The sequence below is a fragment of the Cannabis sativa genome, chromosome 9, assembly GCF_029168945.1.
Source record: "Cannabis sativa cultivar Pink pepper isolate KNU-18-1 chromosome 9, ASM2916894v1, whole genome shotgun sequence".
Lineage (NCBI taxonomy): Eukaryota > Viridiplantae > Streptophyta > Magnoliopsida > Rosales > Cannabaceae > Cannabis > Cannabis sativa.
In genome coordinates, this window is record NC_083609.1 from 21,843,518 (window position 1) to 21,857,333 (window position 13,816).

Here is a 13,816-nt window from a genome sequence, read left to right on the forward strand (position 1 = left end):
CTGGTAGTTCTGATCGTTAAGGGTATTTTGCATTTCATCGCGCAAAACCCTCCTCAAAGCCTCCACGTTAGCATGCCCCCGGGAGTACTCGTCCATGGTGTAGTTGTGTTTGGCTATCCGGAGCTCCTGCCTCGCCTCATCTCCAGGAACCGGAGTCAGCACTATGTTGGGAGGCACTGTATATTCCTCCGCCTCGGAAGGGATCCCAGAATCAGGAGCAGGGGCCAGATTGTCCGCTCTCCGCTGCCATTTGGGCACCTCCTCGGCTACCATCTTGCCCTTGCGTTTGCGAATCAGAGCAACCTCTTGCTCTTCTTCACCTTCTTCAACTTCCTCAGGAAAAGCCCATTGCTTTTCTTGACCTTCTTCAGCTTCCTCAGGAAGCGCCTCCTCCTCATCCACTAAGTCAATAGTGTCTGGAGGGGCACTAGAAGAAGCTTTCAAGGGAGTGGCCACTTGGGAAGAAGTTAAAGGAAGGGGAGCGTCAGGAGTGTGAGCTCCGGCAAGGGCGGCCAAAATGGCATCCATGGAATTAGCTGCTACAACAAAAGAAAAGAGTCAAGTGTTAGAATATCTGTGAAAGCAGTAAACGCTCAAAAAAGCAATCAAGCTAGTCCTACCCTGACTCTCTAATTCGGCCCTAGCAAAGTTCCGAATCTTAATGCTGGCTGCATCATCTCCGAGATAGCTATCCGAGGGCCGGAACCAGCTAGAAGAAAGATAGGCCGAAGGGTCCAAGGGAACGGGCTCCGGAGGTCCAGAACCCATCCAGGACCGACCTAGGAAATCTCCTAAGTTGGAAAAATAATAGTCCTTGGCATGATCTCCCCACCGGGTCGAGGGCATCCTAAACCTAAGGAGACGTTCATCGAACCCTACAGGCCTAAGGCTGACATATTCGCTAACAGAGGGAACATAATGCACTGATAAAGGAGACTTACCGGAGCCGGAAGTACTGGCATCAGGAGCCCCAGTATTCGGCATCTGAACCGAAGGCTTTGGTCTGGGGAGCCTTCCTCTCAACCGGGCTCCCAATGCGAAGGGACTTCCCAGCAATCGTTTGGCTTCTCCTCTCGACCCGGCTCCCCACGCGAAGGGGCCTCCTGGAAGCCGCCTGGGCCTTGGTGTAAGCCTTCTCCTGAGCCTTCCGGTAGAGGTACTCCTAGTACTTCTTCTCCGCGGTGGCAATAAGCTCATCCCAGAAGGTCTTCTCCGCGGCAGGAACCCTCATGTTCGGAAAATAACCTTAGAAAGGTTAGAGTCCTCCACTGACTGGTGCAGTAGGATCAGCTTAGCCTTCCGGCAGTTCTCCGTCGTGACCAGGCCCCCGATGTCGAGATCCGTCCGGTCATAAGTCGCAAAGACCTGAGCCCGCCAGAGAAAGATCTCAATAAACGCGGTCCGCTCGTATGGAGGAATCCTGACCCACTCCGTAAGAAGCTCCGGGTGCTCCACAGCTCGGAACCCGGAGGAGAAGAAAAAGCGATGGCGATACTCCTTAACGTGGGTTTGCCGATTATAAGGGACCACTCCATCATTTGAAGGATGGGCCCAGAAGCCATAAAAACCGTCTTTAAGTTTGTCCCCCTTCTTGGGGACGGAAACAAGTTCATAAAAATACAAAATCTCCGCCGGACTGGGAGAGCCCCATCCCCGGGCGGAGTAAAAAATAAATAAGCCTGAAAGCAGGCGGTAAGCTTGGGGAATCAGTTGGTATGGCGCAAGGCCGACAAATACAAGAAAGTTAATAAAATAATCTTGAAGGTGAAGCATGGCCCCGGACATCAGATGCGTCTGGCTCCAGGCCCCGAAGCCTCCGTAGTTATGGTTGGGCGTCTCCGCATCTCGGGGCGGCCGGTGGTATGTCCCGGATGTCGAGGGCTTGATTCCAGCCACCTCCACGATATTCTCCAACTGGTGAGGGCAAGTTAGAGTGGAGTGAAGCTCGGCCGTTTCCCATCCCGTAGCCCGAGGTTTGTACCCCTCCTGGGCAACGGGACCCAGCATGACGTCCTCCAGGGTAGCCAAACGCTTACCCCCCTTCTTGGAAGATTTTGAGCCGGATGCAGACATTTTTGATTCTGAAAAAGAGTTAAAATTCCCGCAATTAGGCCCCATACCAAACCCTAAGTCAAAAAAGGGAATGGGGGTCCCCTAACCGCTGGAAAGAGGCCCCCTCCGGACATCTGTCAACAAGAAAGCCTTAGAAGGATTTCCTGGACAAAAGTCGGGTGCAAAGATCTCACAGATGGTGACATCGCGCATGAAAGAAAAAGAAAGAAGGGGAGAAAATCGAGAAAAACAAAGTCTTTTCTATGCCCTTGAAGACCACTACACGAAGAGTGCATGGTCTTTCACAAAATATAACAACAGTGCATGACAAGAGTAACCCTAGCCCAGAGAAGGGAAATCTAGACCTATCACATGAAAAACACAAAGAAATACATTCCAGAAACTTCAAACACAAACCCAGAAAAACAAACAGATAAGTAAAGCATGCCATAAACACAAACAGCAAAGTGAGGGATGCGAGAAACTTACAATGAAGTGTTAGAACTGGGGGTTTTGTTGTTGATCAAACAAGGGAATGTAGGCTGACAGTAGTGAGTGAAGGTTAGCAAAGAAATTTGCAAAGTGTTCGAAGGTTTTCTCTTGGTCTGAGGATTTTTTCTCTCTGGAAAACTCGAACAAAGTTGGCGAAAAATGGAAAGTAACCACATGAAGGAAATGTGGTGGCTTTTATAAGCAAAAGTGCATGAGGAACAGGCACTATCACCTACCAATCGAATGGCTGGGGAGACGCACGATTCGAATTCCCAAGAATCAACGGTTGGATCGGTTTGTAATTAAGGTAGTGGAAACGTTTGAGTGTCCGTCTGACACCATTACTGCGCCGTATCAATCAATGGGCATGAAACGAATCGACGTCTGCAAAAAGCGAATCACTGCATTAATGGCGATCATTAAATGCACCTTCACGCGCTCAAAGCTCGTGCCAGGAAACCGAGGAGTCAACCGGAGGCACTTAAACAAGCCTTGTTTTATTTTTCAAATAAACAAGGCTTGGGGGGTAAATGTTGCCCCTGATTTTGCCCAATATACGTGGACCAACCGGACAGGGACACGTGGATCAAAACATCTTAATACTTGAATTATTTGCTGTCTGTATGTAATAAGGCAACATCCGGGAGAGGCCTCCCGGAGAAGGCATACGGAGCCCCATACGCTCCCGGAAGCCCAAGTAACATTAAAGCATCTCCGCGAGGTGTCAGGCTTCCCCTGAGCAGTCATTTCGCATTTAATGTCGCATGGGAGGAAACTTGTTGGGACTGCTACACGCAATAAAGTCTGATGACACAACCCCCAATCTGCACCTGCGAAGTAAAGATCATTTAAGTCTATTGACGGCTACACTGTGAAGAGTCACGTCAGTCAAAAGACAATAAGGACATTCCACATAAAAGCCCTACAACACCTAGGGATTTGACCATGCATTACTCATGGTATATTCATTGGGAATGCCCATCTTTATGGATATTTACAGAGACACATGTACAATAATCCTGGGGATCACCCCACCAAAAACACTATAGATACCCCCTCAAAGCTCATTAAATGGGGTCGAAAAATCTTGGGTTGCATAAGTGCAAGAAGAGTAAATACTCACCAAGAACATTCTCTGTATTTAATACATCCGTAAATAACACAGACTCGTGGACTAAGGCTCACCCCACCAAAAACATTCTCTGTATTTAATACATCCGTAAATAACATTCTCTGTATTTACAGAGACACATGTACAATAATCCTGGGGATCACCCCACCAAAAACACTATAGATACCCCCTCAAAGCTCATTAAATGGGGTCGAAAAATCTTGGGTTGCATAAGTGCAAGAAGAGTAAATACTCACCAAGAACATTCTCTGTATTTAATACATCCGTAAATAACACAGACTCGTGGACTAAGGCTCATTAATGCCACAACCACGTAAAAATCCTTCTCTAATTTTCTTACAGTTCTCTAATCTTATATTATTTTATTGGTTGCCGAAAACCTCGGTCAACAAAAGGTATTATATGTTTTATTCCTTTAATAGAAATTATAAAAAACAATAGATCAAAACCTTTCTACTGAATTTTTATCAACTATTTTTTAATTATATAAAAGGTATTATATATTTTATTCTTTTAGATTTTGCTGCTGTTATTGCTATTTAATATGTTATTTAACTATATAATTAGTTTTTTTATTAATATATCGTATGATATACAAACAATATACCTTAAACTAATATACATATATCACAAACTTAAACTAATATACAATTAAATGAATTGTTTTCCACAATATACAGTAGCATACAAAAACTATATACCACAATCATAAGCAGATATACCATAGTCAAAAATTAATATACCACCAGCATAGTGAAAAAAAAAATATACAAAAAACTTAATTTAATATTCCACAAGTTTTTTTTCTTGTTCTTTCCTTCATGAAATACCAATGAACATAAAATCAATATATCTCAGTCAAATATAACTATACCTCATACTTAAATTAATATTTAATAGTTTTTTTTCTTTATATCCTTCACGATATACATATCACATACAAATGATACTTTAGACCAATATAAATATACCATAAATTTAAACTAATATACTATTAAATGTTTCCACAATATACAATATCATATAAAAACTATATTCTGCAATCATAAGCATAAATACTATAGTGAAAAATTAATATACCACCAATATAGTGGAAAATATATATACCAAAAACTTAATTTAATATTCTACATGTTTTTTTTTTCTTTTTCTTTCCTTCATGATATACTAATGAACATAAAGATAATATTTCCTTGTGAAATATAACTATACCTCAAACTTAAATTAATATTCCATATTTTTTAATTTCCGTCTTTCGTTCATTATATACCACAACACATTAAAATAATATACTACAATCTTAAACTAATATACTACCTTTCAGTTATTTCAAAATATATATATATATATATATACTACCTTTCAGTTTTTTTTAATATATTATTGCACATAAAAACGATATACTATTGTGCAAAATAACTATATCAAATACTTAATTATTCAAGGTTATAATTGTAATTTTATCATCAAATTTTTAACTAAAAGGACATTTTATTAATTTTTTTAAAAAAGAGACATTTATTAACTTAATTGTTAGATTTAGGGTCATTTTCCATCTTGACCCTTTAACATTTACCATGGGAGTTGCCCTAACAAAAAAAAATTATAAAACATAAAAAAATAAATACAAAATCATAAATGCCACATAAAAAATAAATAAATAAAAATTGAAAAGAAAGAGAAAACATAGTGTGGCTTTGCCTGGCCAGTTCGAAATAATAAAATTGATACAAGTATTTGACCAATGCTAATGTTTTGATTTAATTTGGATATTGTTTTTTTTTTTTTTTGGTTTCTATCATTGGGGGAACTTGCTGAAAACCCTAGACAGAGGAACAAGGAAGAAGAAGAAGAAGAAGAAGAAAAAGAATACGAAAGAAGTAATCGACAAATGGATTTGGACCAGTGGATCTCGAAGGTCAAGGAAGGCCAGCACCTTTTGGAGGACGAGCTTCAACTTCTCTGCGAATACGTTCGTGTTTTTTCTTCCTATTTTCGTTATTTTTCCGAAATGTTTTCTTCGCTTTGTTTCTTCGATCTATTTTGATCTTGTTTTGCTCGTTTTCTGATTGCTTGTCTAGAAAAGTTCTTCGAACTTAATTTCCGAGTAGGATTTATTTGCCGGGGTACTTTTACGTTAATGTGTGTATATTTGCTGTTTATCTCCGTGGAGATCGGAGAAAATGGGGCTTTAAAATTGCATACCCTTGTTTTTTGTCAAATCTGATAATTTAGATAGAAATATGCTTTCTTATTTAGAGCTAGCAAGAGCAACCGAATTTAATATATTCATTGTTTAGTGAAGACGGAGGGCATAATTTCAGTGTAGTGCAAACAGTATTTGTTATCGAATCCATGGGTGCCACAAGAGGAACTAAGAGGTGAAAGTAACTAGTTGCGTTTCTTGATTGGTTTCTTGTAGGTGCTACATTCCCCAAATTTATTATTGGATGCAAGATCTATAGAATTTTCAAGACTAATTGAGATTCTTGAATGAATGACACTGAGAAATGAGCAAAATTTAGTTGTTTGAAATAGTGGAGCAAAATTTGGTTCTTTTTCCATTATGGTTGATCCTTTTCCAGGCATTGCTTCTTGACTCAGTTTGAATGTTTGATTGCTCCATGCCCTCCAACTGGCACGATGCTTAAACCTCTGGCTTGGCAGTCTTTTACTCTACTAGATCAATAATTTTGAATTGCTTGTGGATGGAGAGCTAATTGTAGGGCCTTGCTTCATATTTACATGATTCCTGTGTATAAGGGCATATAATATAGCTGTGAACTAGAATCTTCATTCCACAGATAGCTCGTTGCGATTTGAAGTTCTGAAGTCTGGAGATTACGTAAACTTGTTAATGACTACATATGGCCTACTTTGAAAGCCTTAGATATTGATTTATTTTTAAAAATCATTGAACATTCTCTTCCAAGTAGTTACATTTTGATCAAATTTGAAGTGGTTATAATTCATATGGTGTGGTGGCTAATGTAATTACTGTTATGGTTAAAAGTCAAATTCTGAATATTGTTTTATGTCTATGTCACTGTCTGAAGTCACAAGTGATCTTCTTGGATTTGATATTTAATAATTGATACTTGTGTATTAAATGGTCTAGAAATCTTTTTTTTTTTTTCCTAATTTTAAGTATTTGATGTGTTTTCTTACATATGTTCATGTGACATTTTATGAGCACTATTTATATATTTAATATGATATGTATTGTGGTAATTCTCTCTCTGAATCTCTTGTTTAAACTACATTTTATAGGTTAAAGAGATTCTAATTGAGGAATCTAATGTGCAACCTGTAAATAGTCCAGTCACTGTTTGCGGTGATATTCATGGTCAGTTCCACGATCTCATGAAACTTTTCCAAACTGGTGGCCATGTCCCAGAGACCAATTACATATTTATGGTATGGTATATGCTTCTTACCATGAATGCAATTTAATCCTGTCATTTCAGAATATCTGTTTTCCAGTGTGCTTACAATATTTAAATTCTTCACAGGGTGATTTTGTTGATCGAGGGTACAATAGTCTTGAAGTTTTCACAATTCTTTTGCTTCTTAAAGCTAGGTATGCTTCCTATGTGTGCATATGCTTTTCTCCGACTATTTTGTTGAAACAAGGATGCTATTGTTGTGTCTTGCCTTTGTTACACTATGTTCATTTCAACATATTTTGCACGTTCTTCCTGCATTCTAGCTGTGGATAGTTTTTGGTTAACAAGATGCATCTACAATCTTTTTTTAATGATTCAATTTCTTGAAATCATAATTTGTTTTCTTTTTCTTCCGGCTGGATCCTAGATTTGGGCTTGATGGATGGTTGTTATATTTCTGTTCTTTCATTTTAGACATTATTTGCCATGTCATTTGGATGAAAGAAAATTTTCCTGTGTCATGCATTTCAGTCAAAACTTTTCCACAGCACCATAACGATATTATTAACCTTGGGATAATGATCTCCCCTTCCCAAACTTGTTCTTGTGTAGCTTGTCATAGATTCCTTTTGGTAATATTTGCAAAAGTTATCAAGTTCTCTATAATTTCTAGTGTAGGTTGTCATAAATCCCTTTTTTGTAATATTTGCGAAGGTAATCAAGTTCTCTATAATTTCTTTCATTGGATGTTTCTTTTCATTGTTTTGTTGTTTTATCTTATGTGCTTAATCTTTTAATGCCTTCCTTTGAGAAGCTAATTCTTCTTTGTTTTGTTTAACTCTGTTCGTTTACTTACAGATATCCAGCAAACATAACACTTTTGCGTGGAAACCATGAAAGCAGGCAACTGACCCAGGTAGGTTATGCTTGTTTTTGCTAGTTTGAAGAACTGCTGACCGTGTTATCTTATGCTTAGACTAAGTATTTTCATCACATACATGGTACTCTTGGTTTATTATTTAATGATGTATTTGTTTGTGAGAATGAACGTCTTTTATTAGTCGTCAATCAAAGGAAAAGAGAAACTATGACTAAATCTATCTGCCTGTTATGTTTTATATTTGTAATCTACATTATCAGGTTAAATCTATGCTCTGCTGTAGACCCAAGTTTTTAGCTTCTATTTGTGGGTCAATTGTTAAGGAGTTCAAAGACCTTCCTTTCTCTTTTGATTGCCGTAACTGGAAGGATTTAGTGTTCAACAGTTATCAATGCTTTTGCTTCTCCTTTCAGTTTTAGAGGTTGCCTTATCTTCTGAATGGTTTATATATTGTCCATTTCTTCGTTAAAAAGTTCTGTTCTGTGCAAAAAAAGCTCAAAAGACAAGACTTTACTGTGTTACACCTAAACAGTTTCTTTCACTTTTATCTATAGCTTAGACAGTTTGGTGTGTAGAGGTGTGTGGTTCAAACCCAAGCTTTTGCTAATTTAACTAATATTAAATTGGTAACAAACTGTTTTTTATTAAAGTTTATCAGCTGTTATTTTTCACTGTTGATAATTATAACTAAAACAGAGATGTCTCTGGATAGCAGTTTAGAAGCTTTAAGGAATTCTTATCGCTGATTTGGTTTTGTTTTTTTTTTTTTTCATGGATAATTTCATTTCTTCTAGGTGTATGGTTTTTATGACGAGTGCCAGAGGAAGTATGGAAACGCTAATGCATGGCGGTATTGTACAGATGTTTTTGATTATTTGACGCTCTCAGCAATCATAGATGGCACTGTAAGGTTCTCTTGCCTTACACACACACACATGATTTGTCATTTACATTCTAATATTACCTGACATTTGTGCATAGTTTACATGCACTTATCATATCCTATTTGGTTGCATCCATGGCTGCTTTAGTTTTATAATAATATATATTGTTATTCTTTCCAGGTACTTTGCGTTCATGGCGGTCTTTCTCCTGATATTCGAACTATTGATCAGGTCTTTATCTCATCTTTTCTTCTTCTTCTTTTTTCTTGTCAGATGGCCTTTACCTCTTTCTTGTTTAATGGTTTAGCATTCTGTTTTGAACAATGATAAATTTTTGCCCTTCTGTATATGGTTGCCAATGCCCTTTTGTTATTATTATTAATTTTATATCTATCTCTCTATTTGAATTTCCATATATATAATTGGTATCACTGTTTTTGGTATCTTATCAGTTACGAGTCATTATCATGCATGTAAAATAGCTCTAACGTCCCAGGGAAGTAAATCAGTATGCTTGGACTCTTTGTAGAAGTTTTCAGGGAAGAATCTTAAAATACCTTTGAATAGCTTGATTTACAGAACAGAAGGAAGTATTTCATAATGCTTTAAGGGCAGCAAACCCATCGTGGCTCGATCTACCCATTATAGTCATGAACCTCTTTGTATCAATAATCCTTTAGCCTTTAAAGATTACCTGATTTGATAAAAATCTAATTTCATGCAACATTTTTCTTACAGATAAGAGTAATTGAGCGAAATTGTGAAATTCCTCATGAGGGACCATTTTGTGATCTTATGTGGAGTGATCCTGAAGATATTGAAACGTGGGCAGTCAGTCCACGTGGAGCAGGTTGGCTCTTTGGATCCAGAGTCACTTCTGAGGTGATAATTTGATCTCAATGTAGGCATAATTCTTCCCCGCAATTCTGACCATTAGCATAACACATCATTACCTTTTCTTTCTTTCTTTCCTGTAGTTTAACCACATAAACAATCTTGATCTGGTCTGTCGAGCGCACCAGCTTGTACAAGAAGGTTTGAAGTACATGTTCCAAGACAAAGGCCTTGTTACGGTGAGCCTCTGTACATAAAACAAAATTTTATAATAATTTCAATGCTTTTGACATTTTTCTATAGGTTCGGTTAACAATGATAGTACGTTTGCCCTTGATCTTGTCAGGTCTGGTCTGCGCCCAATTACTGTTACCGATGCGGAAACGTGGCATCTATATTGAGTTTTAATGAGAATATGGTAATACAAGATTTCATCCCATCTCTTTGTTCTTCTCTTATGTCTTATGAAAAATTGTTTTTCTATGAGATCAAACACTAACAGTCATTGGGTGCTTTGGTATTCTATTGGTGTTGATGATGGTTCTTTTTTGTTGTGCTTGATTTCAGGAGAGAGAGGTGAAATTTTTTACCGAAACAGAGGAGAATAACCAGATGAGAGGACCTAGGACAGGAGTTCCGTATTTCTTATAGTCAATCATTTGGAGCTATATAACCTGCATTTACCTGTATAATTATTCAACTGTCACTATAGGTCGTTGCAATTTGGAGCTTTACGTGTCTTCTTATTCTTGTTTTTAAGATTTTCCATTCGGTTTAGTTTGCTTTTGAAATTTACGTGGGCTGTGCATTAGTTTCTGATTCTCATTCCATTATTAATTCATGCTTGTTTTATTTCCTTTCCAATGGTGTCGTCCTTCTCTTCATCACCAGGAGTTTTGTCATTAAATAACACTGCCTTATCTAACTTCCATTATTTTACTTTACCTTAACACTAATTCCACTTACAGGTGTCTTCAATTTACTAATTTTGTAATAATTAATAAAAGTAAATCATAGATATCTTATTTGTAAATAAATCATTTGCAAAAAGTAGCCTTAGTTCTTTAGACACCCTTTTACACCAATCGTCTTTCACTTGTTCGAATTAGGTATTTGTGTATAATTCATAATTAATAAACAAATAAATGAAAAAGCAATTTGTGCATCAAAAAACTAAAAATACTATTCGTTTGTACTAATAAAAATTTCTAATTATTCCTTGTCTTCCACACTTATCATTGCTTGTGTACCAATTAAAATCGGGGAACTTCTGGGCTCTGTTTTAAAAAAATATATAAAATTTACAGGAATTGATCGTAGGTCAGAAAATTGTAGAGACGAGCCTTTAGCCCTTTAGTTCCTCACTTGACTTGATAATCGCTATGCCTTTAATTAACTAATTAACGATGTTTTCACCACTTGATATAATTCTTTCTTCACTATTTTTTTTTTAATTTGGAGTTCTATCTAAAAATTAATCTTAAATTTCAATAGTTACTTTTGTTAACTCAAAAAATGTTAATGAATTACTGTGAAGTAAGAATGAGTGAAGTGAACAGAAATAACGTTTGACAATTTTTATTTGCTAACTGAATTTGGCAAATTAATGTTGGTTTTTCTAAAATTATATTTTATTGATGATTAGTTTATTTATGCAAATCAATTTAATGTATGTATATGTTGTGCACTTAAGCACTAACAAGAATGCAAGAACACAAAGAAAAATAAAGACCGCAACATACACTAGCAAACCAGTAAACCAGAAATGAAAATAGACAACAATTATAACGAGGTTCAATCACAAATTTTAATTAAAACTTTGACCTAATCCCCGAGTAGAAAACATCTTTGTTGGTTGTGATGATTTTAGTATTGAATGGTAAGAATTATAATTACAAACACTTGGACCAAAAACTCAAAGAACTCTAGTGGTGAATGGTGATACACACCAATTACAATCATAATCTCACTTGAGGCAATCCAATCAAATACATGAAAATGCCTTTTACAACCCTCAATCACACTAATCACTAAGAGAATTCATCTCCATTACAATCTAATTTTCTTTGTGTTGTTCCCTCACTAACTTGATCTCTTACACAAGTGAATTAGAAACCTTCTATTTATATAGCTCGGTTAGTTAGGACAAAAGCCAATCGACTTAACTACCAACTATCAAGGTAGTTAGAGAATGTTAACTAAGTGTTCTAAACCCCACAATTTCCACATGGTTTAGTACACTTTGACAACAGAGTAATCCAAGCCATAACAGTAACCAACATAACTGAATCTAAAGTCCAATGAATGTGAATCTTAGTTGAGACTCTAGTTAGAGTTGATGTTGAATAAGTCTAGACAAAGTCTAAACTTGTCTCTTGTCAAGCTCTTTGTAAATGCATCAGCAGGGTTTTCTTGAGTGTTGATCTTCCTCACAGAGACAAGTTTGGATTGAATCACATCTCTAATAAAGTGCATTTTAATGTCAATATGTTTAGTCCTCTCATGAAACATGAGATTTTTCACACGATGAAGTACACTTTGGTTATCACAGTGAACTGTGATATCTTCTGAGTTGATTTTGAGTTCACTTGTTAATCTCTTAAGCCATATTTCTTCTTTGATAGCCTTTGTAGCAGCCATGTATTCAACTTCTGTAGAAGATAGTGCTACAACCTTTTGTAGGTTAGACTTCCATTTAACACAACCACCATAAACTGTAAACACAATCTGAATCAACATATCAAGTTACCAATTGTTTGAATTCGCTAGTACCATCATAGGTTAAACCAATGTTAAATGTGCCTTTTATGTATCTCATTATTCATTTCAGTGCTGTCCAGTGAGCATTCCCTGAATTTGCAACAAATCTGCTTGTCATGCTCATGGCATGTGCTAAATCAAGTCTTGTACAAACCATAGAGTACATCAAACTTATTACACAACTTGCATAAGGAATCTTACTCATTTTCTCTTTCTCAGCATCTATTGTTGGTGCATGTGAGCTAGAGGTGTTGAAACCACCTTGGGATTGTCCATTCTAAATTTGCCTAACACTTTTTGCAAGTAACTCTTTTTGGATAGATTAATGACATTTGATTTTGCTCTTTGAATATCAATTCCAAGGATCTTCTTACCAGTTAAGGCTGCACACAGGTCGAGTTTTCGGGTGGTCAAGTTCGGGTTTTCAAATTTTGGGTGTTGAAAATGCACAACTGAACTCGATTTTCGGGTGGTCAGGTATGTCAGGTTTCAGGTCAGGTATGGCGGGTTTCGCTTGGTCGGGTTCGGGTTTTATTGGGTCGAGTCCGAATATTTCATTTTTAGGCTCAAGAAATTTAATTTTTAAAATTCCATCTTTTTTATTTTTAACATTTTTTGGGTCTTTTTTCTTTTATAATAAACATATTTATGGGCATGAATAATGAATTTGGTTGAAACCCAATTTCAATTCTCAAGTAACTTACGATTTTCTTTTCTCTTTCTTATATATTGACTTACTCATTCTCAAACTCAATAATTCTACACTTCTTTTACCTTAAGAATAATTTTAGTAGTGAATAGCCAGAGTTATAGTATAATACTATAATTATTATATAAAATTAATTAAATAATCAATAATGTATATAAAATATAAATTATAAAACCATATAACATTAACAAGAGTCAAGAACGGAGAAGCATATCTCAGCAGTCAATGAGCAATGAGCAGGCGAACACAGGCTGTCAGATTTCAGAAAAATGGAAGAGGGCAGAGAAAGCTTTAGATGTTAGGGATGAGGCTTACCGGATTGAGTCGACTGCTAGGATGAGACCCCGCTGGAGAAGAAGCAGCTGCCATTGTTGGGAGTTTCTTGAATTCTTCTAAGCTTTTTTGGTCGAATGAATAGTAAATAGTTATAATGTACAGTACAGTAAAAGTGAATATTATTATTTTTTTAATTTTAAGTTATAAATTTTAATAATTAATATTATTATTTTTAATGTAATAAAAAAAAATTTAATTTTTTTATTTAGTGTTGTTCGGGTTACGGGTTAGAACCCGACTAAAAAAATATATATTTTTAAATCCCGAACCCGAAACCCGTGTGGGGTATTTTCGGGTTGGACCCGACCTGATCACACAGGTTTTTAATTTTTCAGTTTTTTTGGCAGTGGG

At 36.5% G+C, this 13,816-nt stretch overlaps 1 protein-coding gene across 2 annotated transcripts; it reads left to right on the forward strand.

Moving 5' to 3' along the window:
- The first annotated feature begins 5,319 nt into the window (after window positions 1-5,319).
- On the forward strand, window positions 5,320-10,524 carry LOC133031123 (phytochrome-associated serine/threonine-protein phosphatase). 2 transcript variants are annotated; one of them, XM_061104490.1, is made up of 10 exons: window positions 5,320-5,648; window positions 6,947-7,093; window positions 7,189-7,256; window positions 7,921-7,978; window positions 8,737-8,847; window positions 9,007-9,057; window positions 9,565-9,708; window positions 9,804-9,899; window positions 10,007-10,078; window positions 10,228-10,524. In XM_061104490.1, exons 1-10 carry the CDS (start codon window positions 5,568-5,570, stop codon window positions 10,309-10,311), a joined length of 912 nt encoding a protein of 303 aa, XP_060960473.1. In that variant the 5' UTR covers window positions 5,320-5,567; the 3' UTR covers window positions 10,312-10,524. The 2 variants fall into 2 exon arrangements, with proteins under 2 accessions (XP_060960473.1, XP_060960474.1); XM_061104491.1 differs by lacking the exons at window positions 9,565-9,708; window positions 9,804-9,899; window positions 10,007-10,078; window positions 10,228-10,524 and adding an exon at window positions 9,279-9,564 and having other exon boundaries at window positions 5,366-5,648.
- The last annotated feature ends 3,292 nt before the right edge of the window (window positions 10,525-13,816 follow it).

Excerpts from the sequence above, each read along its gene's own strand:
- LOC133031123 (XM_061104490.1), top strand. The coding sequence starts at position 5,568 with ATGGATTTGGACCAGTGGATCTCGAAGGTCAAGGAAGGCCAGCACCTT. Across the intron at positions 7,257-7,920 it reads CTTTTGCTTCTTAAAGCTAG|ATATCCAGCAAACATAACAC; the intron begins GTATGCTTCCTA and ends GTTTACTTACAG. Across the intron at positions 9,900-10,006 it reads AAGACAAAGGCCTTGTTACG|GTCTGGTCTGCGCCCAATTA; the intron begins GTGAGCCTCTGT and ends TGATCTTGTCAG.